The following is a 17,367-nucleotide window of genomic DNA, read 5'->3' as shown; positions in this document are numbered from 1 at the left end:
AAACGTCTAAAGATATATATTTAATTTATTAATTACCTCGTTCGGGTTATAAAGTATTAAGCCGGATATATTAAATTTAAATTTAATATTAATTTCTGTAAAAATAGTGAAATGTATAGCTTTAAACGCGATAAAAAACTCGAGCTTCGTAATATAATTTATTAAGGCCTTAATAAATAGCTTGATTTCTTTCGAATAAGCACGCTTTAAAAGCGAATAAAGTATTATATCGAAAAATTAAAGCAGGTGCGATAAATAGAGAGGTATATTAATAATAATAATGTCGTTATTTTAATAGTATACCTCGAATTCGGCCGAAATATAGCTCTCGTAGCCGTCGAAAATTAAAAAGCGGTAGCGACCTTTCGTTTACGATCTAGTATATTTATCGAAGTGCTTAATTTAGTCTAGGCTTATTTTATTATCGATTTATTTATTAAAAATCGGTTTAATTACTTAATTACCCGGTAAGCCACTTTCGCGCGATTAATTCGCGAGGTAATATTAATTTTAAATAATTAAAAAAGCGGAATACACTAGCTTTACGAATTAATATATTTAATCGCCGTCGACTATTCCCGATTACTAGGCTAGACCGACTTCGCCTTCTTACGCCGATCGGCGCGTATTACGACGAAAATTAACCCGATTATACTTATTATAAAGCCGGTCTCGTCGAAATTCTATATATTTTTATTTAAAATACCGTATTTAGCCTTTATATTTATAATTAATTTAAATTAGCCGAAAATAACGTTTAAATCCTCGTAAAAAGCCCTTTAATAATCGTATTAACGATTTATTCTAATCTTAAAGTCTAGGTTACGGTTAATAAATCGCCTAACCCAGTGCTTACCGACGCGTTCGCCGCCGCGCGACGCGGTAAAAAAATTAGCTATATTTTTACACTAGCGATTTTAAAAAATATCCCGCGGGTATTTAAATTAATTATATATTTACGAAGCACCTTTTTTTTATTCGTATTTAATTTATATTATAAATATCGAATATCGCGTCGTAGGGTTCGGCCGTAAATTCGATAACGTAAAGTGGTTCTAAGAACGTCGTATACTTTTATAGCATCTCTTTTACTTAATAAATTTAAGGGCTTTCGTGTCGTTTAAATAATTAAACCGATCCGGTCTTCTTAAATTAAATTAAGCATTATAATTATAAAGGTATTACGCGTTAAAGTTTAATTATATTAAAATTAAATTTAAATACGTCGCTAAGTAATATACGTCGCGTAGTAATAAACCACGTTATATTTAATTAAATATTAATTTATACTTAATAAAATAAACGACGTTATTAATTAACGTTTTATTAAAAAATTAAATATAAAAACTTTATTAAGAATAATAATAATAAAATAATATAAACTAACTTTAATAAAAACTACTACTTAAATAATTAACCTAAATAATTAATTAAAAGGTTTAAAAAAGTAAAAAAGAGGTTAAAAAGTAAGCTATAATAATAAATAAATAAATTAAAACTATACTTTAAAGTATAAACTTAAACGGAAAAAAAGCGTAAAAAAGCCGGCTACACCGATAAACTTTACTAATCTATAACACAATATACACTAAGAAATTTAACTTAAAATAAATACAGTTTAACCTCATGCCTAGGAGGACATATTCTGTTCTTAGAGAGGCCGCCTGTTCTAGAGGGCGTAGTGAAGGTGCCGGCCCCTGTGCCGATATTGCAGGGCGACCAAGTCAGCTTGCTGACTGTCGAAGGAGGAGGCTCGCTTCCGTGGGTTGTCTCTGGCGAGGGAAGCGATGCCGTACTCAGTATCAGGGTGGAGGAAGCTCTTCTGGATAGCGATGAGTTCTGCTGGGTCTTCAAGGTCGCTTATGCGTAGACGGAGCATGTCAAAGCCACCCGTTGCCAACTAGACGTAATCTCGTTGAGCGAGATTGATGAGTTTGTAAAGAGCCGACTGAGTAAAACGAGGAAGGGTTCCAACTGGCCAATCGTCGTCGCTGCCTCACAGGAATCACATGATCATCCGACGTTGCGCGCCACTTGTGGCTCGGCTAACGGTTTGTGGCCGTGTTGTTGTCCCAGAGAGCCGGGTTGCACGGTTGATTGCTTTTCTTGGGGGCGCAGGGATAGGGTCGGATTTCCCTCCTCCCAACCCGAACACCTCCTCCGCTCGCTTTGAATCGTTCGTCTTTTGGCCTCTCGAGGACAACCCTTCTGCCGATGTCACTTTGGGTGTTGCGGACACTGGCGCGGACGGTATTCCGATGAGCCGTACGACGAGCCAACAGTGCCTGTCCAAGAACAGGGTGATCAGGCACGCCCCGCTCTGTTGTCATCCGACCGTGCTAGCCTCGATGCTGCACTCGAATTGAAGCACGTCGAGGTTGAAGCATGGAAAAGCGATGGGAAGCACGCTCTCGATGTTCTGGATGGTCTTTGCCTGGAGCCTCATGACGTCCAAGTCATCCCCAAGGCCATCAAGTGTTTACAGGCCTACAGTTGAAGCTCTCTCTGTTGATGATGCTAAGGCTACCATTGCGCGCGACGAAGCAGGCAACAGAGTCGTCCAGTGGTTTGAAACAGAGGCTATCAATCAACAGATCAAGGGCAATCATCCAGAGAACCGGTATGGTTTGCAACTCTCCTGCTCTGAAGGGCAGCTGCTTACCCCAACCACAGAACGCTCCTTCAGCTCATAAGTGATATTCTCATTGGCGCTATCCGCCTACAAAAGCTCGAGTCGTGGATACGCACAAACACCAGACCTCCCAAAGACGTAACCGACAAACGAGCTATATTTATCATTAAGGAGTGGAAAGGCAACCTCTACGCAAAAATGTTCCACTCGCTCGTGTGGTGGCACCCAGATGGTGCCCAAGACGACGCAATGGATTATTTTTCCAACTCATACGAGTATATGCTCCACGACACATTGAGTGTGGTTCCACACATTCAGGCCAAAACCAGCATCTCGAGCATCATGAAGAACCCCGACTTGGTCTGCTTAGACCCTAGAAGCTTCGACCGGTGCCTTGCCAGTCTTGAGCGGCATATGTTCTTGACGCGAGATTTCTCTGTTCGTATGCAATTTGATCTAGCTGGCATCAAGATGGTCCATCCGTTTCATCCAGACCCTCACCCCTTTTTGGACTTCTTGGGTGAGGTCCTTTCAGATCCACTTCACCCTTGGAGATTCTACGCAATACAAGGCGCAAAGCGTAGCCTATCCAATTACTACTACTTTTTGTGCACCAGGGCAGAAGAGATCCTAGCTACTAGAGGGCGTGCCCAAGATGCCGAATGGATATTCCCCGCTTACGACAAGCTGTTCGGTCGGGACTCGGACACGTTTTGGGGGGAAGATCCACTATCTCCTGAGGCCCGGCGTCAGTGGTCAAACAACTGGCGTGCGAAACACTATCCTGGTGTCTCCAAACCTCAGGTGGAGGGAAAGGGGCCTTTGTGGGGGCGGGACCGAAGAGATAGCCCTCATTATCGGAATGCATTTGATCGCTGTTAGTCTTATTTTCTCAACTTAATTCAGCTTCACCCGGAGGCGGGATGCGCATCTCGAATACATACGGCCGGGTTTCAACGATCAGACAGTTTCGAAAGTCCAGATGATGATGACGATGCACACAGTAGTCAACAGCGATCTGGAATCTATGGACTTTCTCCCACACCAGGGACCTCAGAAAGCAACAGAGATCTAGACCCTGGGTCTCTTGTTTCGTTTGAACTTACTACCACGCGTAGCCCTCAGCCAGGGCCCAGACTCCGGACCCCCTTTCAGCGAAGCATCGACCAAAAAGCTTATCTCGACTTCGGATTTTCTCAAAACCAATCTGCTTGCACAATTCATCCGCGGTCCAAAGGAGGCTGTGAGTCCAGGCCCTGACCTCGACCATTACCGCAATGGTGTGATTTCGTCGGATCTACGAGCCTAGGCGCCTGTCAAGTATCAAAGCCGGGAGACGTTGCCGCGGTGTGTTCTAGGCCCTCGTCCGGTAACGAGGCTGTCTGTGCCCTGGTTTCAGGCGGTGACACATCATCAATACTTACTAACTTTTCTTTTGTTGGGTTGGACAACACTTTGCATCGATTGTCAGAGGATTATTTCTGTTGTTGGATCGGTCGATGCTCCTTCATTGCGATGCCTACCGCCTCGCTCTCCGTAGATAAAGTCTACCGACCCGGTCTTTATGACCCTACAAACAAATCATCGATTTTCTCATTTAGCTATCAGAAAATACCCGAAGTGAAGTCCTACAAGAGATACCTGCATCCTCCCTCTTGCATATCAGAACCGCCAAGCCCGAAACTCGCCTTCCTCTAGCGAAACATGCAGCTTTCTCTCGCACCTCTCGTCCTTGGCCTCGCCGGCCTGAGCTCTGCTCTCATCGCCGACAGCGCCGAACGCGTCCGTAACGACGACCCCGTCCTGGTGGACCGCGCCAACGGAGGGGCGAACGGAAACCGGCCCACGCCGTCGGGCCAGTGCTGCATGGCCAACACCTCGCTGAACGAGGACACCTGCAAGGCCGCCAGCGGTCAGCAGGGCCGCTGCGTCCCCGGCGGGAACACCTGTGAGTCTGTCTTGCGTGTCCTCTCCTCGACGATATGTCGATCCATCTTTGCCCGCCTGAAAGGGGACCGACCAGTGATACGACGACTTCACGATGTTCGGTGGGCTAATGTGGATTTCTTTCTCCTCTTCCCTCTACAGGCGGCGGCACCCTCAGCTGCGTTGCCCAGTCCAACCTCGGTTGCACCAACAGCATCCAGGAGCGAGGCAAGAACCTGTGTCGTGCCAAGGTCGGCAACAATCGCTACCAGGACGGCAACCGTGTCATATCCAACTTGAATCAGGCCAGGGTGAATTAGAGATATGGGATGCGGGTTTACGATGGCTTCGATTTCGGGGGTCATAAACTTTGGGCTATATTGACTCCTTTTCAGTCTTTCAGTACTGCCATGTGGGTGGCCGATTAGAACCGAAAAGAATGGAAGCCACAGGGTAGGGTCTGTAGTAGGCAGCATCTTAGGTCATCATCTTTCCGTCATCCCCTTAATATACAGGACGGCATGGCATGGTGAGGGCAGCGCTGTCGCCATCAAGGGGATACTTGTAAGGTTATGTGCATTGGGTACTTATTCAATCATTCTCATTATCTTCAGCACTACTGTTACCACCTACCCAGCCATCACCAACAACAATACTTCTTCGACTGCGTACGCTCTTACCAACCCAAACGCGAACCAGGGCGGAGACTAGAAAAGAACGCAGGGAAAGCCCAAGACTCGTAGCTCGGCTCACTCAACAGAGCACCTACTTTGTTCAACCCGAACAGCTTCCCAGGACCCGTCCGGCTCGAGCTTGCCGCTCTCGCTGCCCAACGCTGAGGGAATGCGCCATCCCCTCTCGCCACCCCCCAGAGCCTCGTGGTACTTTCCAGTGAATTCTCCTCTGCTACTTGTTGTAGTTGAAGGATGTGATGTCAATCGGGGTTTGCCTGGGCACCGCCTGACTCAAGAGTTTCCCGGTCACATTCGTCATAGGCTCTTTCTAGTTCTAACTATCTTGGGTATTTATGATGCACATGTCGCCTCGCAGGAAGATGAAAAATCAAAACAGTACATAACTAGTGCAATCACGGAGGGGCTGCAAATCGAATGCAGGTGGGTTGGGAAGGGAGATGGACCTTCTAAATATCTTGATTACCACACCAGCACAGCAGCCGCCCTTTCCCTTATGATTTCCCTATGCAGGTGCTTTGTGCACCTACCTACGTGTACATACCTAGGTAAGTGATTTTGCACTTACTTAGGCACCTACATCAATGATCTATCTATCTTACAGGTTGTACGAACTCTGCATTGCTTGACACACATACACACATATCCCACCAACACATATCCCATCATGTCTTCGTCGGCACATACCCTCATTCCACGCTTCGCAAACGAAATTGCTAAACAAGTCGTGACAGAGTCTGTCCGCGTGAGAGATAAAAGATCGCGTGCTCGTCGCCTGCGGCTCGTCTGCAAATCATGGGACAAGGAAGTCATGTATGTCTTGTTTGAACTGGACCTCGTCATAGAATGCTTCACGAGAGAACACCCGTATCGATACCAATACATTGTGGACCGTGTGTTGCACAAGACAAAGCCGCGTGGGCCCGCGCTGGACATCATACGCAGAGTCGCTGAGCGTGTTGTGCAATCCGGCACACGCAACAAGCCTGCGGACTTGGCCACTTGCGTCCGGGATCTCTGCAGCGTCGAGCATATCTTCCCCGACGAGGACAGCGAGGTGGTAAACTGGCAGGGGATATACCATGGTTCGGTGCTGGTGGCGCTACCCAAACCGAGCAGCAGTTCTTTGACCAGGCGCTCTTGTCTGCAGCTGCCTTTTACGACGATGTGGCGATGGCCAAAGAAGTGCTGCCGCACAGTGCATGGCTCCTGTTCCCCGACTGCCGGTGCAAGGTGTCGTAAGTATTACCGGATCCTCAGTTGTGAGAATAACGGCTGATGATGGGCATCTGTATAGCCCTATTCTTGGCTATCCCCTGAGCGTAGCAGCTCGGAAGGGTAGCATGCAAGTGCTTCATCTCTTCCTCGAGGAAATCGAAGCCTACGCGGGCAGAACGAATGATGCTCTAGCCACGATCACCCTTTGTGCGGCCGACGGAAACCAATTGGAGGCTCTAGAATTGGGCTTGGTGATGGGATGGCCTGAGAACTATGACAAGGTTTTCGACTGCCTTCGCTTGACCACAGACGATCGGATACTGCAGCATATATGGGGCATTGTGGAAAACCACTCCCATAATCTCGACCCCATGCGGCGGCCTCCACCGCCCCTGAAGCCTACCTCTGGCCTTCAGCGTCGCCTACAACTGGCAGTCAGCCAGGGCGCGGCGACCCTAGTCGAGGAAATTGTTACTCAGATCGTCTCCGTATCTCTCTATACGGGCGACGATGAAGCTTTCACAAAAAGCACGTTTGCGACCAGCGCAGTAAGGCAAGGCCACGAACACATTTTACATCATCTACTACAAAACGGTTTCACAATGGATGCCAAAACGCTTGAAACGGCTGCTGTATTTGGTCGTCTTCAAATACTCAAGCACTTGCTCGATCGAGGCCCCATTGACGGGAGGGTACTGGAAACATGCCTTTGGATTGCAGTTGAGAGAGAAAATGCGTCTCTATTCGAATTTCTGATGGATTATAGCGCTTATTTGGACGTGTTTGTAATAGACAAGGCCCGGCGTCTGGCCCAGCACCTGCAACTAGACAGCATGGCCGACTTGGCCGCACACTGGATGCGTGCACAGTTGTAGTACTGAAGCGGGACAACAAGTGACTGGATGAAACGGGCAGTTTGCATGTATTCAAATAGCCATTAACAAATGTGACAATAGACACAAACTTGAGCTATTACATTTTGATCACATCCTTGCATGATTCACAGTTTCCGCTCTTGCCAGAATTTGACGGCAGCCCCAGCGAGCGCGGAACTTGGCCGAACGCAATCGTCACACTCGGAAGACGATACACCAAAAACACAATAACCACCCAGTGTACAACATGCCGCCCCCAAACGCCTATAACCATCCCAGTGACGTCATGGTCATCAAGATCTCGCATAATAATCGCGGCGGCCGTCGAGACCTCCATGTCTATCCCTGCTCCATCAACACATCCTTGGCCGCGGATACGCACATCGCACCCGGCCTGCCCGAGACCGGCAGCATGGTCGTCCACAACGCCCTCAAGACGCAGCAGTCCAGTTCTCCATGATCATCATCGTCATGGTCATGGGTGCCGGTGCCGAGGCCCCGACCAGCGACTCGTGGCCCACCGACCGCGTCTGACTTGAAAAAAGTACTCCCCTCCCCGATGGGCAGTCACAAGAGCACTCGAGGGACCAAGGCTGGACTGGACCGCGGCCGCCGCCATGTTCGTCCATGCCGGGCTCGACAACTCGACCGGTACCACGTGGTCCCGGAGCGGTGCTGCTTACTCGCTGCGCGCGCTGCCCCCTGAAGTAGGCTGACCCGAGCACCCGCTTTGGCCGGGTCCTCAGCGGCCAGATGGTGGTACTGCCACCGCCACCCCTTGGTGGTGCAGAGGCCAGCGGCGGGCTGACGAGACTCCGCTGGGACATGCAGGACTCGGGCCCCTCGCCTCGCGTACAGTGTCAACAGCACCGCGGCCTGCCCGGCCCCCGCGGCGCTGCTCACCTCCCTGCAACGCCATCGCCGCCGGTCACAGCGCCTAATCATGTCCCCCATTACCAGGCGGTCGTCCGAGGCGTGGGGCCCGGTGACATACATCGCCGCGCGGCCCACCGGGTGAGAGCACGCATACTGGCCCGTGAGCCAAGTGGTGACGTGGAATATGACGAAGAGGACATCCGATTGCTGTTAAGACCAGAGGATCGTGAGCAGCCAAATCCGATCCGTGATGGACAGGCTTACGAACGCGCTTAAGTCGTGGGGTGGTTCAAGAAGGGATAGTGTTGCAATATTGAAACCGTGTAAGTAACCCTGTTGGTGCGAGCACAAAGAGGGGGATAGTCAGGGGTATCAGGTCCACAATGCATAAGGAAATATGTTTAGAATTATGGCATTACAACACCCTTCCCAAATCAAGCTGATTAAACTACGACAAGCAGCGTGTATCCGAATATCTCTCTCTTTGTATCCCCTACTCATTCCTTGGGACGACTTAGTTGTTCAACAAGGACCAGGTCCCATTCTCGCGGATGGCGCTCGCCAGCTGCGGCGCCTTCCCCGTTGACCAAGCTCACCGTGACCTTGGGGATGTTGTACGGGATACCTGGCTGCAAAGTCGCGAGGTTGTCGTACCAATAACAGTAAATGTTGTTGTTGGGAGACGAGCACTGGGAGTAGGGGTCCTTGTTCCAGTCGTACTCACCCTGCCCGTTAAAGTATAGCCTGTCCACATTGGTAAGTATATAGTCATCCCGTTTGAAATGCATGGCCAAAAGTGGTTAAGGTAGGGGGAAAGACTTACGGCTGAGCGGCGTTCTTGTCGCTGCACTCCCACACTTTGTCCAGGGTGAGTATCCTGTCGGGCGCATGGAAGCTGTACGTGCAGCCCAACTGCTGAGAGCCACAGTCATACCTAGATATCCACAAGTCAAAATCAGTAAAGATCCCGTTCACGTGTCTGTTTGATTCCAACTTACACTGCACCAACGCCCGCCCCCGAAATGGGCGCCTTTTCGTAGAAGAAGTAGTCAGCGAACCCGGGGCCCGTGAGACCGCAGGTGAAGCGGGAGAGCTCCGCGGTGGACGGGTCCTCGAACGGCGTGGTCTCGAAGAACATGCCACGCATGTAGAACGTCGGGCTCACGACGCTGTCAAAGGTGCAGCCGCCCTGTACGGGGTAGGCCGTGTCCAGCGAGAAGGCTGGCAGCATCTCCTTGGCCGTTTGGGTCCCGGCCACAGCGTGCGAGTCCACCGGGTCCGTGCAGGTGGTGATGATGTCGTCGGCGGCACCTGTGATGCCCGTGTGCGACTCGCAGGTCAGGGCGATGGGCTCGCTCCCCGAAGCTACGATCACGGTACTGTTCAAGTATTTTGTTTAGTATAAGCATTCTCTCACATCAAGTGGTTCGTTTTGGCACAGCAGGGCAACTCACGGTTCAACGTTGGTCGAAGGGTTTTCAAGGCAGTACCACAGCTCCTCGATTTTCAGAGTGAAGTCAGGGGCAGTGCCAGACCACGATACATCCAGGGTGATGTCGTTGAATTCCCCACCCGTGCATCGTAGCGGGCTAGGTATGTCGAAATCATTGTATTTGGGTGTGTGGGAACATGCTACCTCGTACTCGATAGCGTTGTTGGTGACATTGAGGCTGAGGTATTGCCCCTTGGAGGTGAAATTTCCAGTACTACTGTCCAAGCAAACACGGTCTTCGAGGTACCACTGTTTGCATTGCCCCTTTGCGTAGTTTTTGTAGGAAACTATAAGAGTTCCATGTCAGCGGTCAGAAATCTGGAGTTGGCCTTGTTGTAGATTTTCCCGTAGCTTGCCAAATCGGTCCGTACTTACCTCCGGTGACAGTCCACTGGTCCGGGCCAACACTGGCACATGTAGGCGCCTTGTACCCGGGAGGCGGCGTTGGTTGCGCGGGCGTGAGCGGTATAGGCAGCTTCAGTGAGCCAGGAACAAGATATGGGATAGGGGAGACGCAGTCGTCTCCGGCACACTGAGTAATGGTAGTGTTGCCACTGGCCTGGAAGAAGACTCTGGTACGATGGTCAGCAATCATAGGCTCCACAATGCGCATGGACTGGACGGAATGGGCCGTCCTTACTTGTCGCTGTTGTCGCCGCACACCCATGTCTCGCTCAGACCGATGACAGGGTTGCCGTCGGGACCGGTGGAGATGGTCTCGCGGAGGGCGTCTGCCGCGATGCCGCTGCCTTGGCAGACACCCTCGGGCGTGCACTCGACGTCGGCGGAGTAGGGCGTCTTCTCCGAGGCACGGTTGTTGACCTTGAAGGTGGTGGTGCCAGCGACCACCTCGTAGTCGGAGATGAGCCAGCTGGGGATCGTCAGCGACTTGTCCGTGCAGCGACCCGAGTCGGGCCAGGTGGGGACGGCGGGTATGTCGATGGCCAGGGCGGCGGCGGCCAAAGCGGCTGCAAGGATCTGGGTTCGGGCCATGGTTTTCTTTGTTCTACAGTATTGGCTGGCAACAGTCGCCGTAACAGGTTGGCTGGTCGATCAGGAGCTGGAAGGATGCCCTGATTGGAGCTGAAGTCTCCCACCAAGGGCAGAGTTGTGACGATCATGTCGCGGCTATTTGTAGGCTGGCCAGGCAGTAGGAGGCTCGTTGGTCGTTCCCGTCAGTTCGGAGAGTTTGTTGACAGAGGCCTTGGCGCGGTAATGACGGCAGCAGGCAAGGACTGGGATTCGGGCATGACTTGGTTCTGGTTTGGATTTCCAATTGCTGACAGATGAGGTGCATGAGTCGCACTCGCAACTGCAATGGGGAGGTCGCAATATTCGTGCATCTTTTTGTGCACGCAAATGGATTGGGACATGCGGAGGATTCGATCGTGCAGCCAAAAGGGTAGCATCGCAAACGGGCCAATGAGGCCGGCCAGGCCAATATTGGGTCAGCACCACTTCCCACTCGAGTTTTCGTGGTTTTCCAGCAATAACCAAGTCCCTAGCTACTCAGCTCCTCTCCTCCTCCTCTTTTTGTCACACTGCCGAGCTCTCTACGTGATCATGGCGACAGAGACCGACCTCCTTAAAAACCACAGACACACCACGTTGCGACGATGGCTTCGCGTAGCCCAGGATGGGTCGTACCTTCAAGTCGTCTATGGCGAACCAACCGGGTTACACTCGGCGGGATCCTCCAGCGCTCGGAGAATTACGTCCTCGACAAGCGAAGGCGCCAGTAGCATGACGTGGGATGATCATAAGCCCGAAGGAAGGCCATCGTGCCCAAAAGGGAGCTGGACTGCCATCTTAGGCAAATGAGACAAGAAGTAGGCAGGCCATGTCCGGCTCTGACGTGCATGGGCTCGAGGGCGGGTGCAGCAGTGCAGGGTATGGTGGAATATATTAACCGCGCGCTGCTGACTTAGCCGTCAGCCTGCATGGCCATCCGTTGACTGGTTAACCAAACATCACCGCTTTGCATGAGCCTAGATCGATCTGTCACTTTGCCATACTCGGCCCCGGCTCCCTTTTCTGCTGAACATGAGAGCGTGGTGAAAGGTCGGGGCGGGTTCGAATCCGGCGTTGGACGTACCATCACCGTCTCTTTCTGTCAAAGGGGCCAGCCTTCCCGTATATCTGCTTGTTCTATAAGATGATGAAGTGACATGCTATCTATCATCAACCACCCCTAGAGCTGGTATCCGACCAGCGATCCACATATGCATACATACACACGCACATATATATGAACTATACACCATCCCCTTCCATACTTAGGATTAGACAAATACTTTAGCCATTAATCTACACATGTCCAATGTCTTGGGCTATACTACGATACTATTTATAGAAACCCATGACGCAGGTATCACATGGCCAGATACCTGGAGCGATCGGAGTTCCACCCGGGTAACATACGGCAACATACCAACATTACAAAGAAACAGTGGCATAGTAGAAATGCTCCCTCTGTTTCCATGTTCCGTTTCTAGAACTACCAAGTACGACGCTGCGACGAAATATCGGTCCTCGGGGGGACTTCCAGTTGAGGAAAAAGCCAAAAGACCGGTAGCAGGAACTTACATACAACAATGTGTAGTAACGTTGATATGGCCAAGTACGCCGTCAGGGATAGGAGCACGGGTCATTCATTGCATTGCTTAGAGGAACCGGCAAAGGAACGATTCAGGTTGAAAGAGGTTTGATATGATTTAGATGCTAACAAATTAAATCTGGTGTCTTGGTGAGAAACGACGAGACAGCAGCTCAGCACGCGAGCTTCGCTCTATCGCCGTGTGCCTCCAATAGTGCCCATTGTGGGTAAACATCCCAGGTTTACAACACACACATTTCCAGTTTCCCTCTTATACTCCCCCAAGAACGAATTCCACCGCCCCTTCCTGGCCCAGGCGTGACTCGAATTCGAGTCTTCTAAGAAACCAACGAACGCCCTTTCCCCAAACAGACCGAGACAAGAAAAAGAAGAAGAGAAAAACCAGTGTTGTCAGAGAGGTTCCCATGTCATCTGGTCGTTAATCGACATGAAAGTAATGCGGCCGTGTCTCGGGTACTCGTCGCAGCCGCCGGATTATGGCCGATGTCCGATAGTGGCGTAGGATATGGAGGGCTACTGGTATAAGAACAAAAACCAGCGGGTATTAGGCTGTTGGACGTAGATGGTCGAGGCGAGAGACGCTGCCGGAAACAATTCATATTACAATGCAATATGTGTAGGATATAGATGTATCGATGGAAAGCCAGTCATCAACCTCGTCGAATTCCAGGGGTATTTCATTCGCAGCAACGATGCAACAACAGCAGATTCGATAACAAAAGAGATGTGTCGCGAAAAACCGAGATCGACAAAGTGCTTCAGTGCCGGTTCATCCTCCACGATAATCAAACTTCTCCACCACGGGCCTTGCCTCGTCTCCTGAAGAAATCCATCACTCTCTTGGCGGCACCGCTACTGCCTGCGTGATCGTGTGGCTTTCCATATTCTTCGCCGTCGTAGGCGTCAACGAATCTCTTGTTCTTCTGAAGCACACCACGGCCACCCCGGCTCGCCGAAGGCCGCTGATCAGTGCTTTCGGAGTCATATCCGCCCTGGTAGGGCGCGGAGTTTGGTGTCCGCCGCTGCGGGCGGTCGACGGATGACTCGGAACCAGAGTTGAGGACAGACCCCTGCTGCATATGAGATGGAACAGCATTCGGGCGCGAAGAGGAGGCTTGGCGATGGTGATAGCTGGGGCTCTCGGGATGCTGAGTTGCCACGTCGCGTTGGCGGGATTCGTCATACGACCCATCAGCAGCGTACTGCTGTTGACTGGGGCTCATCCGAGGATCGGTATAACGGCCATATTCGTCCCCATGAGTATCCTGCACAATTTGGTTTTGCTGCGATGGGTCAGGTGATGGCGTATGGGCATCTCTGGAAAGACCCATAGCCTTCATCAAAGAGAAGCGTCTCGGGTTGGGAGGCTTCTCGAGTGAGACCTGGGATCCGGTTAAGCTGCCACTACGCTTCTTGCCAAGACCCATTGCCTGCGAGAAGGAACGACGCGAGGCGCGAGAGTCCATGGAAGGCCGACCACTCTCGACTGGCCCCATGTTGCCCATGCTGACAGGAGGGTATTTCCTATTGGACTTCTCAACCGATTGTTGCTGCTCGGAGCGCCTCTTACGGCCGCCAAACAGGGAACCGCTGCGTCCAAACAGCTTGCCTCCAATGTCCCCAATGGTGTTTGATCTCCTGTGGGCCTTGGCTTCAGGGGCGAAGGTGGCCGACTGCGGTGTATGTTGCCGCTGCGGGCCGGTTTCGTTTTCGTAGCCCGTAGCACGCGCGAACTTGTCAGGGGCGGAAACACTGGGTCTGCCGAATTCCATATCGGGGGTTTCTTGGGGTGTCGGGTTGGCGATAGCGTAGTTTTTGGATCCGCCCTTGGGCTGCGACATCCTTCCGTGGGCATTCGTGCCGGCAACCGTAGGGGGGGATGGGCTGACCGTACGAGGCTCGTGAGGAGCCGAGGCCATGTCGTGAGCCCGTCGAGTGCATGGAGCCACGAGTAGCTGGTCGGGGAGCATGTCCAGGTGTGCCTGCTGTCGCGTAAGCAGCGTCGGAAGCAGATCGTGTCGACTCTCGGTGAGGTCGAGACACCGGCGCGTTTTGGTTCCTGTGGGCGCTTGGTGGCCTGGTCTTGTGTTGGGTTGGCGATCCGCTGCACGCATCCTTTGCGACTGGCGGGTCTCTGGGTAGGGGCTTGTCTTGGGGAGAATTGTGCACCTCGACCGGACCTTGGCTAGAGGAACGAGCCTTGCTGCCCTTCCCGCGGGGAGAAGCCTGGCTTGCGCTCTCGCCTCCACGCTGTGTCTGTGTAGTGGGGGCGACGTATTCGACCTGAACAGTGCGGCGCTTGTTGTCCTTGTGCGTCTTGGTGTATGCTTGTGCTTCCTCAGGGTCAACAGGGCCTTGTTTCCGGGCAAGATCACCAACAGCGGTTGACGGAGCCTTGGGTTTGGTAGGCTCGCGAACCGAGGCGCTTCGAGCGATGCCTCCCGCTTCCTCTTCGTCAGGTACAGTGGTGTTTTGAATCTCGCTTGTGGTGGTGGTTGTGCTGGTGATGAGCTCAACCACGTGGGCGTATTCCGCCAACCAGCTGTGTCTGGCCACTTCGAACAGATCTGCTCTTTTCCGAGGGCTGGGTACCAATATGCGGCGCAAGAGGTCTCGGGCATGCGGAGTGACGTACTCGGGGAAGGTCAGAGGGGTGTTGACAATATACTTGTAGAGCAAGTTGATGTTGTCGCCTTCAGGGTTGGCTGGATCGTCGTCGAAGGGCAGGTAACCCGCGAGCATGGCGTAAAGAATAACACCACAGCTCCACACATCGACCTTTCGTCCCGTGTACAACGAATCGCTGACTACAAGCTCCGGTGCGGCATAACAAGGACTGCCACAGCTGGTCTGCATTAGATCGCCTCTTCGCAGCCCGTTTGGCTTCGTCTTGTCCAGCCCGGTGCTCTTGACATAATCGCGATCGCCAAGTCCCAGCTCTTCCTGTTCCGTTAACTCGTCGTTCGCATCGAAGGTGTTGGCGAATCCGAAATCAGTAATAATAATGTTCCTGTTGCGATCCAATAGCAAGTTTTCGAGCTTCAAATCTCGATGGACGATGCCCTTCTTATGCAGATAACCCACACCCGACACCAGCTGTGCGAATAGTCGCCGTGCCGCGTTGTCCTTTAAATAGCGATGGTTCAAGATGTAGTCGAAAAGCTCACCGCCAGAGGCATACTCCAGAACAATGCCAATGTGGCGCTCAGTCTCCGACATTTCGTGCAGCCTGACAATGTTGGGGTGGGAGACGCCTCGAAGAATTGATACCTCGCGATAAATCTTGTTGAGCCTCGACGGATTGCTTCCAACGCTGTCTCGGCGAATGAGTTTGATGGCAACCTGTGGGAGGGTGGGATATGTATGTTAGCACGGCTGATCGAGTCTGACGAAGCAGGGTGAATGTATATACGCACCTGTACGCCACCGTCTTGTTTCCAACCCAGTTTCACTTTACCAAACTCTCCCTCTCCGATAGTGCTTCCCAGGTAATAGTCGCCAAACTTTGTAGCCTTCTCCCTCTTGGAGTGATCGTGTCGGCTCCGGCCGCCTCGTCTGGTTTCTTCCGGTGCATCTCGAGAGGCGCCTATCGGCGGAGGAATCGCATCATCGTAGTCGTCTTGCGCTGAGGCTACCGCAAGGGCGTGAGCTTCGTCTTGTCGTTCTTGCTCTCTGTCTAGATCCACTTCTGGCTGGGAAACGACGATTTGATTCAATACTTCGCTTGCCTCGCGGGACGGCTGCTTCGATGAGCTACGAGTTGATGATGCGGGGTTGGTTCGAATCGGCATTGCTGTCGAAATGGTTGCCGAGTCTTGTCGGCCCCTTTCTTGCTGTGCACGGCGGCTTCTAGCGTCATCGTACCCGTTCTGGCTATGCCGGCTACTGCCCGGGTCGCCATTCGGCGCCCTTGACGACGAAGAGGCACGTTCTTCTGCACGTGCAGCTCTCCGAGAACTGTGTTGCGTTGAGGAGGTTCGAGGGGGTGCGGTCGGCGGTTCGTGTCGTCGACGGTTAGAAGGGGGAGAATGCTGGTATTCGACTGCAGCCACAGGGACTGGCGAAGCCATTGCTGTACGTGAACTCATTGGCGAGGACTGTGTCTGGTCTGGGTAGCCGGTGACGGTGCTGTTTGCGCTCGGTCTTCGAGAAGGCCGTTTCGAGGATGCAGGTGAGGCAGAAGGAAGGTTCTCTCTCGCATAGTAGCCCTCCTGGCCGGAAGGATGTGGGTTCAATGCTGGCAAGGACGTCGGTTGATGTGGAGCGGCCTGCAGTGCAGCAGACGACATCTTCCACGCGAAGGGCGCGCAGAAGGATGTCTTAGGTCCCAGGAATCCGGGATGTCCTAGGAACAGGGATTGTTGCCCTGTGGACAAGCTGTTCTGTTGTGGACCGGTATTTCTCACGCTTGTCTTCGATTGTTGATGCGAATGCGGATAGCTTCGACAGCCAACGGTCGGGGAGATAAGAAGGAGACGAAACAAGGAGTCGCTGGAGACGACTGCTGCTTACTTGCAGATTTGGCTGGTCAAATCAAACAATTGCGCGGCGTCGGCCTCGTCAGACTTTAGCTAGGCGAAAGACCGTTGAACCAGAGCTTGAAATGAAAACTCAAATGCCCAGTCAGGCCGGTCCAAGACGGATCTGGGAAAATGAATGCAGTTGGCGTCAGGTTTCAAAACAAACAGCCTGGCGTCCGTGACGAAGAAGCATGAAAATAAGCGAATGATAACGAGTAGTTTGGAAATAGTCCTAGATTGGGCCAATGTCAATTGGGCTGGTGTTGTTGTTGTTTCTTCTCGCCCTTCCCTTGCCCAAGGTCGGTTGTTGTCGAGAAATGCAAGAACGTGCGGTCTGGAGCCAATGAAGGGAGGTTTTGCTTATTCGCGATGGTCCAGTGATCCGGTTCAGCATATCATTATGCAGAGGTGATGCGAGGCGAAGGTCTAATTACTGGTCGCGGCTTGTTGTTTGGGTGCCCAAGGGGAGTCTCCAATTATTCCTCTTTGACAACGAGGAACGCTCTGCGTCGGATTCCA

General features: G+C 51.9%; 7 protein-coding genes across 7 annotated transcripts; 5 read left to right on the top strand and 2 right to left on the bottom strand.

Moving 5' to 3' along the window:
* Positions 1-2,396: 2,396 nt before the first annotated feature.
* Positions 2,397-3,941, top strand: PG997_012629 (uncharacterized protein; the record flags this gene model as incomplete). Its single annotated transcript, XM_066816943.1, has 3 exons — positions 2,397-2,620; positions 2,674-3,509; positions 3,751-3,941. The coding sequence occupies 3 exons, from the start codon at positions 2,397-2,399 to the stop codon at positions 3,939-3,941; spliced, it is 1,251 nt and encodes a 416-aa protein (XP_066662635.1).
* Positions 3,942-4,336: 395 nt separating this feature from the next.
* Positions 4,337-4,878, top strand: PG997_012628 (uncharacterized protein; the record flags this gene model as incomplete). Its single annotated transcript, XM_066816942.1, has 2 exons — positions 4,337-4,580; positions 4,721-4,878. The coding sequence occupies 2 exons, from the start codon at positions 4,337-4,339 to the stop codon at positions 4,876-4,878; spliced, it is 402 nt and encodes a 133-aa protein (XP_066662634.1).
* A 1,039-nt stretch (positions 4,879-5,917) lies between these two features.
* On the top strand, positions 5,918-7,343 carry PG997_012627 (uncharacterized protein; the record flags this gene model as incomplete). The annotated part of the gene is made up of 3 exons (XM_066816941.1): positions 5,918-6,310; positions 6,373-6,488; positions 6,548-7,343. 3 exons carry the CDS (start codon positions 5,918-5,920, stop codon positions 7,341-7,343), a joined length of 1,305 nt encoding a protein of 434 aa, XP_066662633.1.
* Positions 7,344-7,590: 247 nt separating this feature from the next.
* On the top strand, positions 7,591-7,803 carry PG997_012626 (uncharacterized protein; the record flags this gene model as incomplete). Its single annotated transcript, XM_066816940.1, has 1 exon — positions 7,591-7,803. The coding sequence occupies one exon, from the start codon at positions 7,591-7,593 to the stop codon at positions 7,801-7,803; it is 213 nt and encodes a 70-aa protein (XP_066662632.1).
* A 293-nt stretch (positions 7,804-8,096) lies between these two features.
* On the top strand, positions 8,097-8,495 carry PG997_012625 (uncharacterized protein; the record flags this gene model as incomplete). The annotated part of the gene is made up of 1 exon (XM_066816939.1): positions 8,097-8,495. The coding sequence occupies one exon, from the start codon at positions 8,097-8,099 to the stop codon at positions 8,493-8,495; it is 399 nt and encodes a 132-aa protein (XP_066662631.1).
* Positions 8,496-8,716: 221 nt separating this feature from the next.
* Positions 8,717-10,704, bottom strand: PG997_012624 (uncharacterized protein; the record flags this gene model as incomplete). Its single annotated transcript, XM_066816938.1, has 6 exons — positions 8,717-8,963; positions 9,043-9,153; positions 9,218-9,598; positions 9,674-9,998; positions 10,087-10,283; positions 10,352-10,704. 6 exons carry the CDS (start codon positions 10,702-10,704, stop codon positions 8,717-8,719), a joined length of 1,614 nt encoding a protein of 537 aa, XP_066662630.1.
* A 2,409-nt stretch (positions 10,705-13,113) lies between these two features.
* On the bottom strand, positions 13,114-16,617 carry PG997_012623 (uncharacterized protein; the record flags this gene model as incomplete). The annotated part of the gene is made up of 3 exons (XM_066816937.1): positions 13,114-14,170; positions 14,223-15,670; positions 15,745-16,617. 3 exons carry the CDS (start codon positions 16,615-16,617, stop codon positions 13,114-13,116), a joined length of 3,378 nt encoding a protein of 1,125 aa, XP_066662629.1.
* Positions 16,618-17,367: the final 750 nt, after the last annotated feature.

The sequence above is a fragment of the Apiospora hydei genome (assembly GCF_038363865.1).
Source record: "Apiospora hydei strain CBS 114990 chromosome Unknown utg000009l_segment0_segment0, whole genome shotgun sequence".
Classification (NCBI taxonomy): Eukaryota; Fungi; Ascomycota; class Sordariomycetes; order Amphisphaeriales; family Apiosporaceae; genus Apiospora; species Apiospora hydei.
This window is presented reverse-complemented; position numbering and strand designations above follow the sequence as displayed.